Source organism: Suricata suricatta, chromosome 1, assembly GCF_006229205.1.
Source record: "Suricata suricatta isolate VVHF042 chromosome 1, meerkat_22Aug2017_6uvM2_HiC, whole genome shotgun sequence".
NCBI classification, from domain to species: Eukaryota; Metazoa; Chordata; class Mammalia; order Carnivora; family Herpestidae; genus Suricata; species Suricata suricatta.
The window spans coordinates 156,200,074-156,220,565 of record NC_043700.1 but is presented as its reverse complement, the minus strand read 5'-3'; the positions used below and the strand labels follow the sequence as shown (position 1 = coordinate 156,220,565).

The 20,492-nt window shown below is 39.1% G+C and overlaps 1 protein-coding gene across 1 annotated transcript in view; it reads left to right on the top strand.

The window, feature by feature from the left end:
- The window catches only part of GABRB1 (gamma-aminobutyric acid type A receptor beta1 subunit), a 373,510-nt gene extending 355,372 nt beyond the window's left edge, over nt 1-18,138 (top strand). The window contains exons 9-10 of the mRNA XM_029946293.1: nt 4,981-5,424; nt 9,173-18,138. Of these exons, the coding sequence (XP_029802153.1) occupies nt 4,981-5,331 (351 nt within the window). The 3' untranslated portion in view covers nt 5,332-5,424; nt 9,173-18,138. The remainder of the gene's footprint in view (nt 1-4,980; nt 5,425-9,172) is intronic.
- The last annotated feature ends 2,354 nt before the right edge of the window (nt 18,139-20,492 follow it).

Below are 20,492 nucleotides of genomic sequence, written 5' to 3'. Positions count from 1 at the left end.
GTTTATCCATGGCACACCTAAAATTACCTCTAACCGTGCATAAAATATGCCTAACAGGGAATGAGATGAGCATGAACAATTAGCGAACCCTTAGGGCTGTAGATCTAAAGCCACATTCTCTGCCCCCCTATTACTACTCAACTCAAGCTTCCATTTTGACCATCACTCTGAAGGGAAGAGAGAGTGCTTATTTGCTGGTCCTCCTGAAGTCTTAGTAACAACTGTATTCATTTGCTCTAAATTTAGGTTTAATGATAGATCTAAACTTTAAAAAAAATTCAGTGATGTTGGTCTGAGAAATATATAGCTAATATAATATAGTAATTCACCCTACTATTAGATTTATCTTCCCAATCACTGGAACCATCTGACAATCACAGGCCTTACTTACCAATGCAGCACATTCAACATGCACATCCCTAACAGAACTGTACCTTCTCCACAAGCAGATCAGAAGGAGAACAATATCCAGAAGACAAGGAACCAAGTTTGCCTGCCTCCTTCTCCCAAATATGCCCAGTGGAGAGCAGTGGGAGAGGAGAAAGGGAAAAGGAGCTGGAGCTGGAGTTAGTTTCTCTCCCAGGAACCTGAGTTGAAAGTCTCTTCCTTTATGGCATCATGAGGCATGAGGAATGATTATCCAAATGAACAGCTATTTCAACATTGGCAATGAACGCTTTAGGAAATCTGTCTGTACATGCCCTGGAAATCCACTGTGTTGACATTTTCATTTGCCTCACTTCCTTCTGTTTCAAGGTTTAAAAATCTTTGATGCCTAGACCATGCCCAATTCAGATGTTGATCTAATCCCTTATTAACTAGGCAGCATGTAACCATGGCAGATATTGAGGTGATCTATGACAGGGCTCCTTACTGTGAAAAGACAATGGCCACTTTTCCCATGGCTATTATTTTTGGAAAGCTGTGGATATAAAGATAATTTAGGTGTTTTTACGCTGTGGAGGTAAAAGGAAAGCCACTTTTCTCTAAAGGACAAGGGTTAGGACAGAGCCAGCCAGAAATCTGCTGGTGTCAACAGCAGTATTGCTACCACACGATCACTTTACCAGGAAGCAAAATGCTTAAAAGGTAGGAAATGAAAATGCACTACAGGAGAAATGCACAAGTACACCATCACACACACACACACAGGGTCTGTGACACTAGTTTTAGGATAAGTTCTAGACTGTGTAGGAGAAAACCTAGATATTGGTCAAAACCATTATATGATGCTTCTTAAATTTTCCTAGTAAGGGACACAGTAATGTTGATCCAGCTATGCAGTAATGCAGTCAGCTCCCATGGGGAGTTTTAGAACCATTATTTTATATGTCAAGTCACTTACAGCTATGATTTCTAGCCTGATGACAAAATATTTTGAGGGATTTGGACAAACTAATCAATAAACATCACGCAGTTTATAGGTGCATTAGAATCTGTACCAAAGTTAACCAAAACATCTTCGTAAAATGTAGTTTTGCATGACCTCTGCTTAATGAGGAGCATCTACATGCTTCACTGACAGATTCTAAATTCTAGCAACTTGTTTACTTAGGGAGATTTCATAATAATGGAAGTTAATGATTGATGCATACAGTACAGATCAAGTGATTCAATTTTATACGTTTTTTGTTTGGTTGGTTGGTTGGTTTGGTTCTTATTGTGTGTTCTGCCTGGAATACTATTCATAATCAAAGGCTGTCAAAAAATTGCAAGCAACCCCTTGAGATTTCCTAGTGAAGACCTTTTCTTTAGAGATGAAGAAATGGATTTAATAACAAAACCAGGATGAGAACACAGTTTTCACCTCTGAGTCCTTTGTTCTGTCTTTGGGCCTAGTATAAACTGCACCTTCTTCATGAAGGCTTCCTTGACCCTCAGACTTTTATGAAACCCTAATCATGGTCTATCCTGTGCCATTTAGCATTTGGTTAAAAACTCCTGTCACTTTCAAAATTATATCTTATTCTTCTATCCCTAAGGAGATTATTTTTTTAAGTTTATTTATTTTTAAAGAGACAGAGAGACCCAGTGGGGAAGGGACAGAAAGAGAGAGAGAGTCCCAAGCAGGCTCCATGCTGTCAGCACAGGGCCAGACTCAGGGCTTGAACTCACAAAACTGTGAGATCATGACCTGAACCAAAATCAATAGTTGGATGCTTGACTGACTGAACCATCCAGGTGCCCCTCTAAGAAGATTCTTATCTCAAGGACAAAATCCACATTTTATGATGCTCTTAACTGAAACGCCATAGTGCCTAACAGGATTATGGACACCAAGATTACCTTCTAAGGTAGTTGTCCCTTTTCTAATGAATTCAGCACTTTGTTCCATGTCAAATCAACCCTACCATCCTCTTTCATGATGTAAACTTTCATATGCATGACTTTTCATCCATAGATACACACACACACACACACACACACACACACACAGATCCCTGACACCTTGCACTGTGTCTGGCACAGAGTAGGTACTCAACAATCCTTTCTTGAGAGAGAGAAAGGAAGTTGGTTTTTGAAGTTACTGTAATCAGGGAAGGTACACAGGTATACACAAGAATTAGGATTAAATTGAGCCTTAAAGAAAATATGTTGATTTACGTGCAAGCAGGAGGGAAAACTATATTTCCAACAAATAATACCTTGTATTTAATCCCAAATTGGGCACTTACTCCTTGTTTAATCGCAGGCCATTTACTTAAGCTCTCCGAGTCTCTATTTCCCTGTCTTCTGCTGAACTAGGATAATAGTATATATTTCACAGGATTGTTATAAGAAATAGCTGGGATAAATTGTGTAGTAGGACTCAATAAAGAGCAGTTTTAACAACAACAAAATTTAATACTAACTCCCTGAATAGAGAAGCCTCTAAGGTGCCAGTGAGGACATAATGAGTAGCTCAATTAGGCTAAAGCCAAACACTTTACAGAGAGAAATGATAGATGGGAGTGGAGGGAGAGGCCAGGTTTAGTCCCTCTCTCCCTCTCTCTCACCAACTACTTCTGAGCTGAAAGCTATCAAACGCATCATTAAATTCACTGCGGGATGTGGTGAAGGCCAAGGACTATGAAGCGGTCCTTTCTCAGTAAAAAGCACATAAGCTTTGAATCAGACAGGACACAGGTTGTAATCTCAGACCTAGTACTGGAGTAAACTTGAGGCAGTTTGCTGTTGCCAGTGATAAACAGGGAGTTATACGAAGCAGCTACCATATGCTAGGCTTTTGGTAGACACTCAATAAATCTTAGTTCTCTCCTCTGTGATATACCAGCACCACACTCCACCACTCTGCACCTTCCCTTCTATTTTTCTTTCTTGTTTGTCTTTGCCTCCTCCTACACTTTACTCTGTCACTGTTATTTTTTGTTGTTGTTTCTTTACAATACTTTTGACACTCAAAAGTATCTTCTGAGATTAATTTCATTTGAAAGCATTTATAGACCACTTACTGTATCGCAGGCACTATGCTAATAACACCGGATTTAAACACAGCTGCCTGTACCGCCCTTGGAAGTACTTCAAACTTATTTGTATGAATGAGCGCGTCCTCTCAAGATAAATCAGTTTGCAAAGTGCGTCAGCTTGGAGTTAAACAAAGCCACATTATAGGCCAAATGTGCTCACATTTGTAATTCAATAAATGCGTGTGGGCATAACATAGACAAAACCCAGGAAATCTGGGATAGGTACCACTGGAATTGCAGGAAGCAACAATAAATAATGGTGGAGACACAAAAGCCAAAGTACAGCTAGGCATATCCTTTTGACCCCTGAATTCTACCTCTGGCAACGTAGCCTGAGGAAATAATTATGGAGATGCACAAAGAGGCAGCTAGAAGATGTCCCTTGTAGGCTTGTTTATATAATACTGCAAAAGTAAAACAAGCCTTCACATCTCACAATAAATCAACCCCGTTATGCTTATCCATATAAACTGTTAATAAATTATATGACAGAGGAATAATTATTAACATGGAAATAGGACCATGCTACACTTTTAAGTAGCAAAAGCAGATGGTAGAGCAAAATATATCAGGTAGCCTGTGTTTGTAAGTATATAGAAATAGAAAAAACAGAGGAAGCCTAGCAGGATACTACAAATAATGAATTTTAAACGTGAAATTATAAATTTCCATTTCTTATATTTGTTTCCTATTTGTTTCTAGTTTTACATATTTCCATGTGCTACTTTTGTAACAAGAAATGCCATATACATACATATAAGTGATGTGTGGATTAATAGATGATTGTAGATTATATAGGTGGTAGATAAGACATGATAATTAGACGATAAAGAAATAGATGGTTAAGTAGACTATATAAGTGGTAGACAGACAAAGGATTAGATAGAAAGATATAGATAGAATTAGATAGATGGAAGATGAGTTAGACAAATAGATGGTGGATTGAATAGGTAGATTTGACAGATGAAGGACTGGATAGAGAGAAATGGATATAGACAGATGATGGATTAGATAGACATTGATAGTTGGATTAGATAGATGGCAGATTAGTTAGATAAATAGATGGTGGATTAATTAGGTAGATTAGACAGATAGGTTGGATAGCAGAAAAGGATATAGACAGATGATGGATTAGAAAAAAAGAAAGAAAGACAAGACAGACAGAGATAGGATTAGATAGATGGTAGATTAGTCAAACAAGAGATGATGGATTAAATAGGCAGCCAGTAGATCAGACAGACAGATGACGGACTGGATAAGACAGAGACGGATACAGACAGCTGATGGACTAGATGGATACACAAACAGACACAGACAGATGATGGACCCCATAGATAGTGGTAGATTAGGTAAACAGATGACGACAGATGCACAGGTGCTAGGTCCGTTCCGGCAGGCACGCAGAGCACGTCCAGCGACAGTCTTTAAAGCGTGGGGTGCCGTGCCGTCAGTGTCAGGGTCAGGAAAACAGACCATGCCCCGCAGTCGGCCTGAGCGTGTCCTTTCCCGTCAGGTCGACGCCCACGGCAACATCCTGCTCAGCACCCTGGAGATCAGGAACGAGACGAGCGGCTCGGAAGTGCTCACGGGCGTGAGCGAGCCCAAGGCCAGCAGCATGTACTCGTACGACAGCGCCAGCATCCAGTACCGGAAGCCGCTCAGCAGCCGCGGCGAGGCGTACGGGCGCGCGCTCGACCGGCACGGCGCGCACAGCAAGGGGCGCATCCGCCGGCGCGCCTCGCAGCTCAAGGTCAAAATCCCCGACCTGACGGACGTGAACTCCATAGACAAGTGGTCCCGAATGTTCTTCCCCATCACCTTTTCTCTTTTTAACGTCGTTTATTGGCTTTACTATGTACACTAAGGTCTGTCCTGAGGGTTCGTAAACGACTCCTGTCCTCTTTTCATTTGTAACCCCACAGGCCCCCCAGCAGCGACACTGCTGTGTTTTTCTGAGGTAAGAGATGCAGCCATCCGATTGGTTTTAGGTCTTGCATATCAATTTTATTACTGCACCATGTTTACTTCCAAAAACTACACACACACACACACACACACACACACGCACACACACACACCACAAAGAACACTATTTTTTCCAGTCTACTGTGGTCCAGGTTATCAGCTCTGTCAGAGCTCTATTAATTGCCATGTTTACAAACAAAATATAAACACACGCAAAGAGAGAATTTAGACAGATAGATCTTTAGCAGTCCTGCCTTCTTGCCCTGGAATTTTTTTATTTATTTTTTAAAATGAGAAGGAAAAAAGGACCTAGCTCTCTGCGCGCACTGCTTCCTGGTAAACTGTAACAATCTCATGCTGCCAAACAAACAAACAAACAAACAAAAAAACCAACACAATTTCCAGGATCTCAGAAGAAAACACAAAGCCATTGACAAGTTACAGATTTCCAGGAAGAATGGGGGATAAAAGGAGCCTAGAAGAGAAAGGAAGACTCCCCTCCACCCTCAAGTCCCCTCAGCTCCCTTGCGGAAGGGGTCCCGGCTCCATGGGAGAGGAGGGAGGGATTGACAAGGGCCAATGGAGGTGGTGCAAACCAAATCTGCCATCATCATTAAACTGGATATTCTGAAAAACAGCAAAACAAACAAAACAAACAACAAAACAGCAAAACAAACCAAAAAACCGCTTCTTTCTCAGACTTGCAGGCAGATTTAAAATTAACACTCAAATCCATCCTGGTGGCCATTGAGAACATTTTTCTCTTCTTGTTGGGAATAAGGAGTCTCGCAGCAATGGAGATTTATTTTACTGACTATCCCAAAAGAGCAGCCTTGAACGTATTTCATTACCCTGGAATCGCTTGCCTCTGTGGCCGGAAGCCATGCTTTCTCTCATGTCTCCCTAGTTCCTACTCCAGAGAGAGTGAAAGGAAGGGACTGGGGGAGGGGGCCTTGATAATGGGATGGTGAGCATCTTTTGTGTGTGTAGAAAACATTGCCCTTTCCATTAGGAAGGCAAGACTTATGTGCTGTGAAAAGGGTGCCTGGGCAGTTACCTAAACTGCCAAATCTTAAATCAAATAGTATATATTTCTTCGCCTTCCAGAGAGCACCGATTGGTGACAGGCCTTGTTGCACAGGCCCTGGCTAATACCTTAGGGCTCACCTCTCTGAGCTCTGCATTCCAAAGTAGGAGACGAATGCTTCTAGAAATGCACATACCCCCATTTTGCTGTCATTCTCCTCTGAGGCCAGATTTCCTTTTCAAAGAAAAATTTCAGAAGAGGACAACCACAGATAACAATAACAACCGTCACAGAATCACTGGGCCTTCAGACACTTATATCAGCCCCTAAACATAGACCACATCTGCACTCATTCATGGTTAATCAGCAGTCAGTACTGCTCTGCCTTACCTCTGCTCACAGATAACTGTGCTCATGATCGTCATAGAAGGGGCATCCCTCAGCAGCCCGACACACAGTTCTAAACATGGCTAACCAGCTGCAGTTGAGGTTTATCCCATTTTATGTCATGAAAGCCTCATTACTCTTTTTTCACCCTGAGTATCTTAAGAATTCTGTATGTTCATGCGCAAGGTTGAGTGAAGCCCTGAAACAACCAACCAGTGATGGAGGCAATTGGGTATCTGACCGCTGGACATCAAATAAGGATTTAGGTAATAATAAGGATGATTGCATTATTTGATGATCTGGCCTCTCCCTAAGGCTGTGAGGAGGGTCTGTGTTGACAATAGCGTCAGCTGCTAGAAATTATAGTCTTAATTGGAAAGATAAAATTCCTGCTGATGAGCCCAAGGGGACAGAGTTCTGAGAGACTCTTTTTAGAAAGCAAAAAGAAAGGAGAAACCTAAAATAAACGAATAGTTATAGCCAAAGACAATATACATTAGTAAGAACATAAAAACTGTGCTTTTGATGGAAAAAAAAAACATCTCAGTGGTTTCATATGCAATTCGTAGGATATGGGGACCAAATTCTCCTGTAGGCTTTCAGTTGCATAATCACAGTTCCATGGTCCAGGAAACCCCCAGCCTCTGGGGATGAAGGGATCCATTTTGAAACTGATTAGTTCTTGGGAGGGAAAGAGGTTTTCCATCATGAAATGCCCAAATAGAATGGAATGTGCCCATGCCAATGACTCTAAGGTTAATATTCCCAATGACCACTCAGGAAATACTGTGTATTTTAAACACAGGAAAGGAGACTTTGAGCTGATGCTCAACAGGAATGAATCATCTGGTGTCAAAGTTTTTTAAAAAGCTTTTAAGGATGAAATGCTAAATTAGAAAGGAAGTATCGATGATCTATGTTCCTTAACAAAACAGTTTTTCTTTATTCACCTGTTTAGATCATTCTCCTTGGAAAAGATTGGGGTAATTTATATCTTTATTAATTTTTTTATCTCGCCTTAAAAGTCTAAATAATTTGATGCTTGTAGTTTAGATGTAAAGCATCTCTGAGAAAAATAGAACAATTTTAATTCTTATATCTTAACCTTTGTAAATTGTAAAATTAGTAAGAGTGAATCTACCACCAGGCACAAAATGGTATCATTGTATATCTTCCTAGGCTTAAAGAGGGCACAGCCATAGGATTGTGCAGATTCTGTTAATAGCTCTGATTTAGAGGCAATGGTGGCCTGAAAAATGGAGAAGCTGACATATTTCTGGTTAATGACCTTTGTCGTCACTTCCTTCTCTTTAGGACACCTCCCAGTCAAATCCCCATCTCCGTGGCCCCCACCCAAACTCCCTCCAGGCTTACCAGTGCATGGAAAACACTACTTCCTTCTCTGCCTCTCTCCCTTGTCTTGCTCTAAATGATGTACATAACACATGAGAATTGTTAGACATTCCTAAGTGCCCTCAAACCAGTCCCCACTTCTGAAAGATTCAGATCAGTACATTATCGAGGGGTTACTGTCTAGCTATTACTGGGTTGTTTTATTTTTGCCATGAAAATAGCCATAATCTCGTGCATTACTGAAGTGGCAGCAGAGGCAGAAAATTGCACAGACTCAGTCTCCTATGCCACAGTCATGGCCAGAGCACTCCATGTTCACAGTTTATAAACTGTGACATTAACTGTGTCATAGATTTAACCTGTGTGGACTCAGCAGAAATCTCATCTTTCATTTGACAATGATGACTACACACTCATTTTTTCTACTCACGTTCCTTGGCTTAAAATATCAGAGGTGACATATATGTTATGCTTACTGGCTTTGTGAGGCAGACCCAGATAAAGACACATTTTTGGCTTAATTCATCCAGGATTATTGCCTCCGTCCTCCATATTGCCATAAACTAGTTGGTAATTCTGCTGATTAAATGATACGTGTTTTCATATCATATATGCCATCTTTATTGTGTATTACAATCAATGAAAGATCTTGAAAATGCAAAGAAAAAAATGTGGTGCAGAGAATAAAGTTTGGTTTCTGGATCCAAGGATAGCAAACATTATGTACAATCTACAGAAACGTTGACTAAATTCCATCTTTCCAAAATCAGTTGACCCCTTTATGAATATTCGTATAAGAAAGAGCTCAATTGAAACTTGCCAAGTTAAACCAACAAACAAGCAAAATGTATTTATCATGCTAGAAGAAAACGACCTCCACAGTTTCTTGTATGGACAGGTTTGAATAGTATCTCACCAAAGGGTAATGTGCCACTTTTTTTTTTCCTAAACAAAATGTAATCCTATATCCCAGGAGGGAAGAAAAAGGAAAGTGCAAGTATTTGTTCATGTTGGTTCAATCAGCAATTACTGGGATGAGAAAGAGAAAAACGAACAAATATCTCAGTTTCCTGAAAGCAAACAAAGGTAAACTTGTTAACGGAATGTAGAATATTATGTAAACTTCCTTGTAAATTCTGTACATAGTTCATTGAATTGTTCCTTGTTGCGTGGTGGTCTTTGGCTTTGGGTGGATGTTTGAACAATCCGAGCATTGTAAATAATGTAAGCTAAAAGGCACTTGCTTTTATTCACAAAGTGAAGCAACTAGTGATTTGGGCCCAAACCAGAATCTTTTTAGCTCTTACTCTCTCTCTGCCATTGCGCGTGTGCAGTTGCGTCGCTCTGCCGGGTGTCTGTGATCACTGCCTCATGCCCTAACTCCACAAAGAGGGACAGTAGCTGCGACAAGGCTGTGCTCCCGTGGGGCTCAGGGATGGCGCACCAGCAGAGACCGGAACCATAGCGAGCTGCTCCTGGAACCGTATCATGAAAATTAGGTGTGTTTTTAGCAGTCATTCGTGGCTATTCATATATTGAAATACCAAATCATCCATGCTGTTTGAGGGGTCAGGAATGGAAGGGATGTTCAAAATCCACACGTAATCTAAAGCATCATTTGCACCAATAGCTTTAGATTCTACCTTTTTTCCTTCCACAATGTTTCCCAGAACTTTGAACAAGACTAGAAGTGAGTGGATGGGTTTGATCAGGGTAAACAGTCAAATGTCCAAATGATGGGAAGGAAAAAAGGAAGAGACAGTGAATGACATTGATAACACCAACTGGCTGATTCATCCCGCAAAGATTCAGAAGTAACATGTCACCGTTTCTAAAAGGTAAAGAGAAATATTGGGAATTAAAGCAAGTATTTTTCAACTGGGAGCCCGGGATGTGTTTGATATGTGCTAGTTAAACTTAGAATCTGGTGATTAAATATTTTCACATATATTTCTCCCAAGTCCTAATATTCTTGAAAAAGACTTCAGAATGGTGGGATATTCAGCCATAAGATGTGTTTCCATGTACGCTGGCAGTCCCAGAGATGGTGATGGTGTCTGCAGAAATTCAGAATAGCCTAGAAAGCTGGGACAGACTGGTTTCTCAGTAACATTTTAGAGTACATAGTATCTTTCTTGGAGTTAGGAATTTAGCAAGGCAGGGTTTTTTGTGCTAAGCTTTTATGTGCTTGGAGAGTCATTCTGGCTTCAGAATGTCACAACCAGTGTCCACCAGCGATCAAATAAGAAAAATGCCCTGTAGGAACCAACAAGGTCAGGCAATTTCTAGGTCTAGAATCCACTGTGCTTTTACGTTAATCATGCTTTTTCTATACAACTGAAATCAACTAAACTGACAGAAACCTCATGTTAGAGGTTGTAGTTTCACAAGCAACATTTGAAAGGAAATCCTTTTAAATAGAAGAATTGCAAACCAGAAAATGCTAAGTTCCTAGAAGGGTAAGGATAAAGAGTTTTGAGTTTATTTTTACTTCTCTGATAGCAAGAACTTCCTTATTTGAATTGAAGAGGCCTAACAGTTGTTTGTTTTGTTTTTCCTCATCAAGAAGTCTTCGGTGTGTCGAGGGTCTCACAGTCATTCCTGGCTGGCCCCCAGGGACCTTGCAGATCCTGGGGCACCAGCACTGATCACAAGGACCTCAGTGGGAATTCAGTGTGGGGAAAATAGGTGTGTAAATAACCAGTTGGAAAGAAACCCATGTTCATGAGTGATTCTCCCTGCATATCCCGTCCCGAAGACAACAGAAAAATAAATCACTAAAAAAAAAAGAGGCCAAATAACATTATGCATTTGCCTTAGGTGCACAGGGTCACGTATTCACTAGCTTAAAACAGCTCATGTTAGAAGCCAAAGGATACATAAGAGCAATCAGTATTGTTATCCGGCTGTCACCTCTCCCTGGGTTTCCTTTTGAAGAGAAACAGAAAAGGGGGGACATTTTCCAATATAACCTTTTTTATGGGTGAAAATTATTAAAATGTGTCATGTGTATGCATCGTGTGAGTGTGGCTGCGTGAAACAGATGACCTCTCTTGTGTTCGTTCCTCCCCAGCAATGTATGCCATCCAACCTCATGCCTTAACCCAATGAAACCAGTTCATTTTTCCTCTTTCTCTTTCAAACTTCCCAAGTTATCTTGCCCGGGCATAGCTGAAAGCTTCAGCTTTGAACTTACATTGCATATCTTCAACTGAATTCACAAAAACAATGAACTTTAATAATTTGCCCAAATGCTTCTCCCTGTTGCCTTGAAAAGGTCTTTGGAGGTAGCTTGTGTCATCACGATAGCCTCCTCTGAACTGCCTTGGGTTATTTTTCTGCTTTTCTGTCCTTTCTGTAAAGAGTACATGTTTACATAAACCTTGTCTCTCCCAGCCTAATTTATAATAAGGTGGAAATAAAAGTCTAGCTCAAACCTAGGAAAATTCACGTTATCTACACGTTATCACGTTTGATGATAAGAACGGTCCCTTACATTCTAGTTGCAATATGGTGAATTCACATCATGTCAGCTCTTTTCCACCAAACTTGTTTACTCATGCCCTCCTTTCGCCTTAATTGCACACCTTTTATTAAACCTACTATTATTCCTTCCAGAATGGTTTCTCATTTATGTAGTATACCACTGGTTACAAGCCATCCTCTGGGAACCCAACCCACTTTATCTTTTCAGTCGCTTATTCTTGTTACAGATTCCACTTCCATGTATCTCCCACCAACTACCCCTCAGCCTTCTAGCAGGCGTTAAATGTAGTAAGACAAGTCATAATGCAAACTTGTCTAAATTGCCCTTCCCAAGTATGTGGAACATCCTCTTCCTCCAAACAGCATTCCTATACTTAGAGAACATAGAGTTCTCTAAACATATACCAAGCAATGTACAGAATAACTTTAAAATGTTAACAGTAAATGAGCTGTGTGGTGGAGAGAGGCAAATGATAGTGGACGGGCATAGAATTGAATGACCAGGCCTTTAAGGCGCCTCCCTGCCTGGTTGTTTGACTTCAGACATACCATCACATGCCTTCCAAGTTCCCTTCCAAATTTCAACTAGTTGGAAACCAAGTTCACAACTAAATTTCCAAGGACATTTTAGAGATGTTTCTTTGTGCAGGAAGTTACCAGAATGACATAGTAGCACTGTAGTCTCTGCTAAAACAGACCCATAAATATCCTTTGTTTTATAACTTTGGGGGTAACTCATCAGGGTCGGCCGTCAGGTGTCAAGTGAATCAAATTCAATACCTGTTCATATTCCTTTAAAAATATATTGAAGCTAAAATATTTAGAAATTATAATTTACAGATGGCAGAAAAATGTTTTTAAACAATTTTAATAATGGTCTGTACTACAAATATTTCCCTTCAAGAGCACTGGAGAGTCTCAGATAACATAAATCAGTGTGGTCCCTATTTTTAGATCTCTGGAAGACGTTGATCCCTTTGGCCATTCTCTGCAACTCAGTCTGGAAAAGCCCTGAAATACTCCCTCCAGAGTGGAAGAGCCCATCTCTAGGCAGCATCTGAACAGAAATGCTGCTGCAGCCCCCTTCAATGTTTCTCCCTAGTGGGGACCCCATCACTGTCTCTGTTCTGTAGGTGGAGTAGCCAGGTAGGCATGAGCGCTCAGACAAGGGGCACCCTCCCATCTAGTTGGAAAAGATCCCAGGTCTTCAGAATCTGTTATATGCTCTCCCTGCCCCACTTTCCCAACCACCCTCCTATCCCCCACTTGACTAGTTCAATGTGCCAATTGTTTTAGGCACAGCTGTGACAAGACTGCAAGTTTACTTATTAAATTGTGATTAACATTTCTAGCTATTCATATTTTTAAAGCATGCACCCTCCCCACTCCAGTCTCTGAACATGACCCCCAATGTGATTTCTTCACACAGATATTCTTAACTTTCTCCCTTTTTCAGAAGATACTTTCCAACTCTAAAGTCCCATGATTCTCCTGAGAGCCCCCTGACCGTTCAGAATTTCTGGGAGAGTGCCCAAAACTTCATCCCTTCCATTGTAGGCCAATCTACATATAAGATGGCCTCTTTTTTGTAAAGTTAGCCTAATATTCTGCTTCTTGCCTCTCACGGTGCATAAAGCTGTTACTCCAACCTTCCTATATGCAAGTGTGCTCTTAAAGGAGGGAACTAATAATTTTCTTTTTCAGGTTTCTTATACTTTACACATTTGAGATGGGTTCATAGTTAATGTCATCTTTTTAAAAACAGGGGAAGCATTTATAAGTCTTCAAATTCTCACCAAGATAAGATTAATATATCAAGAGGAGATATATATACCAATATATATATCAATTAGGATTCATTCAGGTATAAGTTACAAAAGAGGCAACTAAAAGTAACTTTAACCAAAATGATAGTTCATATAACAATAAGTGCAGATGCAGGGTGGTTCCTGGGCTAATTATTTCAATAGCACAATGATGTCATCCAGGACCTGGGTCCCCTCCCCAAACCAGTTCTTTCTAACTCTATATGTTATTAGCACCCATTGTGGTTGAAAAATGGCCACATTCATGTACTGATATAAACTGGCAGAAACAAGGGAAAGTCTTGCCTTAGGTATCTTTTTAAAAGCAAGGAAATCTTTCTCCAGAAAACTCTTCCAAGCAATTCCATTGGCCAGGGTTGGATTCGACAACCATTCCTAAACCAGTCACTGATAAAAGGAATGAAATTATCATGATGGGTTACAACATTGATCCAATGAGTTGCCCAGTGCCGGGGGAATAAAAGATAGAATATATTAACAAAAAGAAGGAAGAATGGCTTTGGGGTAGATATCCAAACATGACTGTCACACATCGGTCTAAATTTTCAGAAGACTTTGTCACACATAATTTCATGATTTGATCTTCACTACAACCCTGTGAAAATTATGATGACAATACCAATATCTGGAAATGGAGGCTAAATAGGTTCTAAATGATTTACCCAAAATCTGTAACGAGTTAGCGATAGAGTTAGTATTCAATCTGAGCTTTTTTTTTTTTTTTTCCGGACTGCAAAGGGAAAGCTATATCTACTCTAACCACACTGCCTCGAACTAATCCTTTGTACCTTATGATACAGGTTTTGGGTGGTTCAAAGATAAAAGGGGAGTAGGAAGAAAGAGAACAATTTCCATCCCAGATACTGTGGCCAGTAAACACTTGTTCTTTTTTTTTTTCTCTTTCTCTTCCACCCTGCACACACCGCCCCCCCCAAACACATACAAAAGCCTTTCATTATTCTCTTGAGGGAAAGTGTGGAAGGAATAGCTTGAACAACAACTGAATAGCCTGAGGTGTGCCCCAGTTCTTTTTTGGAGAACATTAGGGGACCACATGCCCCAGTTTCCCTGAAACAACTACATTTCTCTCTTGGATTTGTCCATTTAGATAATAATCATATAGTCATACTAATTATAGGTCTCATAACTCCCATCCCTGGTGGGTATTGGAAATCTTAATAAGATAATATTAATACCCTGGAGAAAATATATGCCTTGGCTACCTATGAATCATTTAAGCCTGATCTCAGTCTCTCCATCACTCACACTTTATTTCTCATTGTTCCCCTTACCTAGCTTCAAGCAAACTAACCCTCACATTTCTACTGCACCAACAGCCACATGCTTGTTGCTGTTTGAAGTTTTAAATTTCTTTTCCACTGCCCAGATTTTCCTCTTTCCTTGCCCCTCCCCAACGGTGGATTATGAATCAAACCAACATCATCCAAAAAGCCATCCATGAGCAACCTTTCCTATTCTGTTTACTCTCCTGCTAGCTCTCTCTCAATTCTTGTGGTCACTTAGTCCATAATGATAGGTGTTGAATTTGTGTATCTTCTGGTAGTTAGAAAAATAAATGCTTTGCTTCCCAAAATAAGGTCCTTAAGGGTAAATGCCCCATTTTCTAATTCTTTTCTATTGCCCAAAGCATTTGTTGTTCTGTCCATGGTAGAGAGTCTGTAAATACTGATTGAATGACCTACACTGGTAAATGTGGGAACAGAAAAATTTCCTACGGACAGTACTTCAGGATTACAGATAATAACTTGTGAAACCTGTGCCGCCCACACCCTCCCCCAACTTATTTCAGTTCCATAGAGCCTAGGTCTACAACCTCTAAACAGATAAAAAATACAGTCAAACTTACAGATGAACTCAGGTTTGGGTCTGTGCAAAGTGGTCATTGAGATTTTCCCCAAATGCTTATGACTTAAACAGACTGAATCTTAAATTCTACCAGTTCCGGCATAATTGAACTTTCTGTGCTGATTACGACCTATTTAAAAAATTCTTCGTTCAAAGTTTCATTACCCCTTCCCCCTGTATACTCCTTTTTGCCTTATTAAAAGCCTTCTGCATCGAGGTCGTGGGGGGTGTTTACTCTCAAAGTTGGGACTGCATTGCCTAATTGGAGCACTCCAGTGTGAATTCTAAGAGAATACTTCTAGAGGGTATTGCACACCAGATTTCATTTCTGCCAAGAAATGAACAGAAGGTTTAGAACTATCTAAGAGGGATGGGCAGTTTTTGCTGTCCCTCAAGACTGCATAAAATAGATGTATGGAGAAATACGTTTCCTGCAGCCCTTCTTTCAATTGTGAACTTTCCTGTTCCCCTGTTCTATATATTATTTACAAATTTGCATAAAAGTAATAAATATATCATTTGCAAGCCTTACCTCAGAGTGGCAACCAGCCACCCGTTTTACTAGATAACGTATTTTTCTACTTGATATTCCCCCAAATACATTGAATTGCAATGTATCTGCTTTTTCTTTTTTAAGCTAATCAATTCATGTTAATCTGTTTCCTACATCTTTTTAAAACACTCACTGGATAAAGCTTGAAATCTTTTATATTTTGCGACAATGCTCCTGAGACATTTTTAGGGAAGCCCCTTGATTATTCTAACTCAGTGCAGTGTTATGCAAAGCAGAATTATAAATAAAGTGATATTTCATATTCAGAACATCCACTACTAGGTATGGAATGCTCGTGATTAGATATGCATATATTTATTGACTGTGTTCTTTCAACTCCTTATTTTAGAGAGGGCCATGAACCCTCTCGATACAAACTACCATGCAGCATTATTCCAAAGTCAAGGTTGCATGAGGTTTTCAGAAATTCTAAATGTTTACAAAGACTAAAAGTTTTTTGACATCGTAAATAAGCTTTTTATTTTTGACCACCAGGCAGCATTTTGTGCCATTGTGATGGGAACCTAATGGCTAATGTGAAATAATGTTGTTGTGTCATTTAAAAGGGTAATGAAAATGTAAATTGGAAATTTCAACATTGTGTACATACAAATAAAACTGTTTTTGAGAGAACACATCTGGGTTAGGGTGGCTTGCTTGAAAAAATTCTCTTGGCTGTCCATCATCTCTGAATAATAGTTTCACTTCTGTGACTTTACCCAAGGAGACTCAAGCCGAGGCAAAGATCTTTTCACAGTGATTCGGGAGGCTTGGGAAAGCAGGACTCCTTAGGCTAAAGAATGGGGTAATTTCTATTCCTGCCAGCAATGGAACACCTCTTTGGCACCACCTCACCGAAAACCTGATTGAATACAAAAATTAGCTACACTCTCCAGACCAGTCTCCTGCTGTTTTAATTCACAGCACCCTGTCCTAAGTAGCTGGGGCTTTCAAAGGCAGGCACTACATATACACAAAAATTCATACCTTACGTTGCCTCTCAAAACCTGTTATGCTTATCAGGTATGTTAGAATATGTTAAGTGTTTTATTCCTTGTACTTTTAAGTCCCCAGTAATCAATTTGCTGAATCGTCTACTTACCCTCCTACCGAACCTGATTTAGCTAATCTATGTCCTGATTGCTATTACACAGTTCTTGTAAAGAAAATAATCCCTTTCCCCCTCTTTATTCTTCAGCAGGCAGAACTTCTTTAATTGGAAAGAAACCATATATTAATGTTCTTTTGTTCTTTTTGACATCAGCATTTGCTTTCTTACATAAGCAGATAATACCTTTTATATACCTACCAGACCACTAGAAAAGCTATATGGCAAGAATAAGTATTTCTGGAAACCAATAAATTTGAATGAAATGGGATAGGTTTAAAAAATGCCAAGAAAAGAAAGGTGGACTCCCTGCTTTTATAATTCCAGTTTCTATTTTGTATCAATATATGCTGCATTTTCTGATTGAAACTACTGTTGTGTTTAAAGAAACTTGAGATTTTCTGTGGTTGCTTTTTACATTTGAAATCAAACTTTCATACTGTTTGTTTGACTGTAATCTTTCTGTTAGGGATCTGATTAAAATATACTAAGCGTTTCATTAATTCCTTTTTAAGTCCTTATAGTTTGTGACGTTATGACTTTGCTATCTCAAAAACTATCTGTGGACAAAATCCATGAAGCCTGTAGACTGTGATTTATACACATGAAAGAAGAAACGGAGTTTTCCCTCTAAGCAGTGAATCAGCGAATAAGAAACTGTCCAGTGTCCTCTGATTCCTGACCCTTTTATCTTTCATGGCCTTTTTTCTATTCTTAATCATTCATTGAATAATCATGTATTCTTGTAAAAAGAAAATCAACTTACATGCAATCAGGTACGGACACAAGAAACGCTTGTGCTCCCGAGATCAGGACTCACAGATACTCCAGCAGTCCCAGGACTGTAGTTCACTCAGTGTTTTTGTTCATTGTGTGGCTTTGCTATAACGTTGCTGTTTTCTTTGCTCTGGTACTACAGGATTTTAAATGTTTCAGCAAATGAAAGAAAACACATTTGAAGGCTGGTGTCAAAAACCACCAGCTAGACTCACAAAAGCCGTTGTGTAGCTTCTGAAATGTAGTTGGATGCTGTAAATATGTACAATTTATGTTAGCTTGTTTATTCCTAAAACACAAATAAAACTTTTTTAAATTTAAAATGCCTACATATAAAAAGTTTAGTTTGTACTACGTTCAAAAACATGCAAGATTTCAGGCATATCTTTTTGTAATCCTTAAAAATGTTTAGAATTCTGAATCTACCATTTGAGAGTCTTTATTGTAAAATTTAATACAAAGCAAAATCCCTTTATTTGGAAGAAATTGTTTGCAGTATTATCCAACAATTGGGGAAAAAAATACCAGCACTTTTCCAGAAGCTTATTTCTACACTACATTGATTTCTGAAGGAAAAAAAAAAATCCTTTAAGATAATGTGCCTTTCAAACATTTGGACATATGGAGTGTTTATATATTAGACAAAAAGGAAGAAATTAAATCTTCTTGTATTCAAAACTGATGCCTAAAATGGACTTTAATAGCATCCATTGGTGAGGTGCATTATGTCAAATTTCTTTTAAAACCTCCACTGTAAATATGAATATTAGAGTTGGCTTACTTGTCAATCTTTCCTAACTTGAGGACCTCCAACCTCAAACTCCTGGTGTCCCTTCAGGAATTATATGTTAATAATAAAATAATGAAGAGACTAATGGTGTGAAATTCATATATCCATTAATTGGTTAGCAGAACAGCTTTTCAATGAGAATCTAAATTCCAGTCTAGAGATGACTTTAATATTCATCCAGCAAAATACCAGGGAATCAGCTCTTCATCAGCAGACCTACAGAGCTGGCAAGGATTTTAGAGACTTCTACACTGGCTACTATTTCCAGAAGACTATGTTATGGAATGGAAGAAATAAATGGACATCCAGCTTTTTTAGAAAAATAACAAACATACATGTAGCATGTCCACGATTTGCTGTAAGAATTATAGACAATATGAAGCCAATACAAGATAGGCATTTGTGTATCTGTGATGTAACTGGTATCAGCAAAGGATATAGAGCAATTGGAACCCTTGTGTACTGTTGGTGGAATTCTAAAATGGCATAGTCGCTATGGAAAACAGTATAAAGCTCCTAAAACAATTAAAAATAGAACTGCCAGATGATCCAGGAATCCCACTTTCTCATATTTAACCAAAAGAATTGAAAACAGGACCTTGAAGAGATATTTGCATTCCTATGCTCATTGCAGCATTAATTACAATGACCAAGAGGCAGAAACAAAGTGAATGTCCATTGATGGATTAATGGGCAAAGAAAATGTGACATATACATGCAATGGATTCTATTCAGCTCCCCAAAAGGAAACTGTCATATGTTAAAACATGAATGAACCTTGAAGACATTATGGTGAAGTGAAACACACTAGTTACAGAAGGACAAATACTGCATGATTCCACTCTTGAAGAAGAAACCACAATGGTGACTGCCAGGGCCTGGAGGATGAGGAAATAGGGAATTGTTCAATGGATAGTTTCAGTGACAGAAGATGAAAAAGTTCCAGAGACCTGCTGTACAACAATGTGCAGTGAGTTAACATGACTGTGCCACACACTGCAAAAATTGTCAAGAGAGATTTCAAGTCATGTTGGCTTTTTTTTTTTTTTTTGCCACAACTGAAACAAGAAAAAAAAATAAAGTGGTACAGCCACCTTGAAAAATTTTGGTAGTTTCTTACAAAGTTAAACTTGTCATATAAAATGATCTAGCAATCACACTCCTAAGCATCACCAATTTCCTTCAATACGTCAATGGACGTATTGAAACTGATACATCTATTCAGTGAAATATTACTTGGGGGTTAAAAAAAATAACTTATCAAGCCACAAAAAGACATGGAGGAACCTTAAATGCTTATTGCTAAGTGCAAGAACCCAGTCTGAAGAGATTCATACTGTATGATCCTAATTATATGACATTCTGAAAAAGGCAAAGCTATAAACACATTAAGAAAAATCACTCATTGTGGGGTTCAGAGGAAGGTGGAGGAATGAATAAGTACAGCACAAGGGATTTTTGGGGTGAACTATTCTGTAAAATGGATTCTGATATTAGGTATTTGCCAAAACACAGAGCTATTCAACGGAGTAAAAATTACCGTATGCAAATTTAAAAATCGTTTAGGAAGTCAAGCAATCCCAGCAAGGAATACAGACTATGGCAAAAAGGTCAAACTGTATTACAAATGTATAAAATTACCTCACTGAAGGGAGGGTGGGGAGTGGTTGGTAGTGACCTAAGTAACTCTGGAAATGAGTGAAGTAAGACTAAAGGCAAAAAGAACTGCATACAATTCCTTCCATGAAGATAATGTTGTTTCTCATAGATTAACATCACACACACACACACACACATATCACACACATGTACTAGAGTTGAACAATTAAGCAAATGGAGAGTGGATGGTAGGAGTCAAGTTTCTTTTTTTTTTTTTTTTTTAGTGTT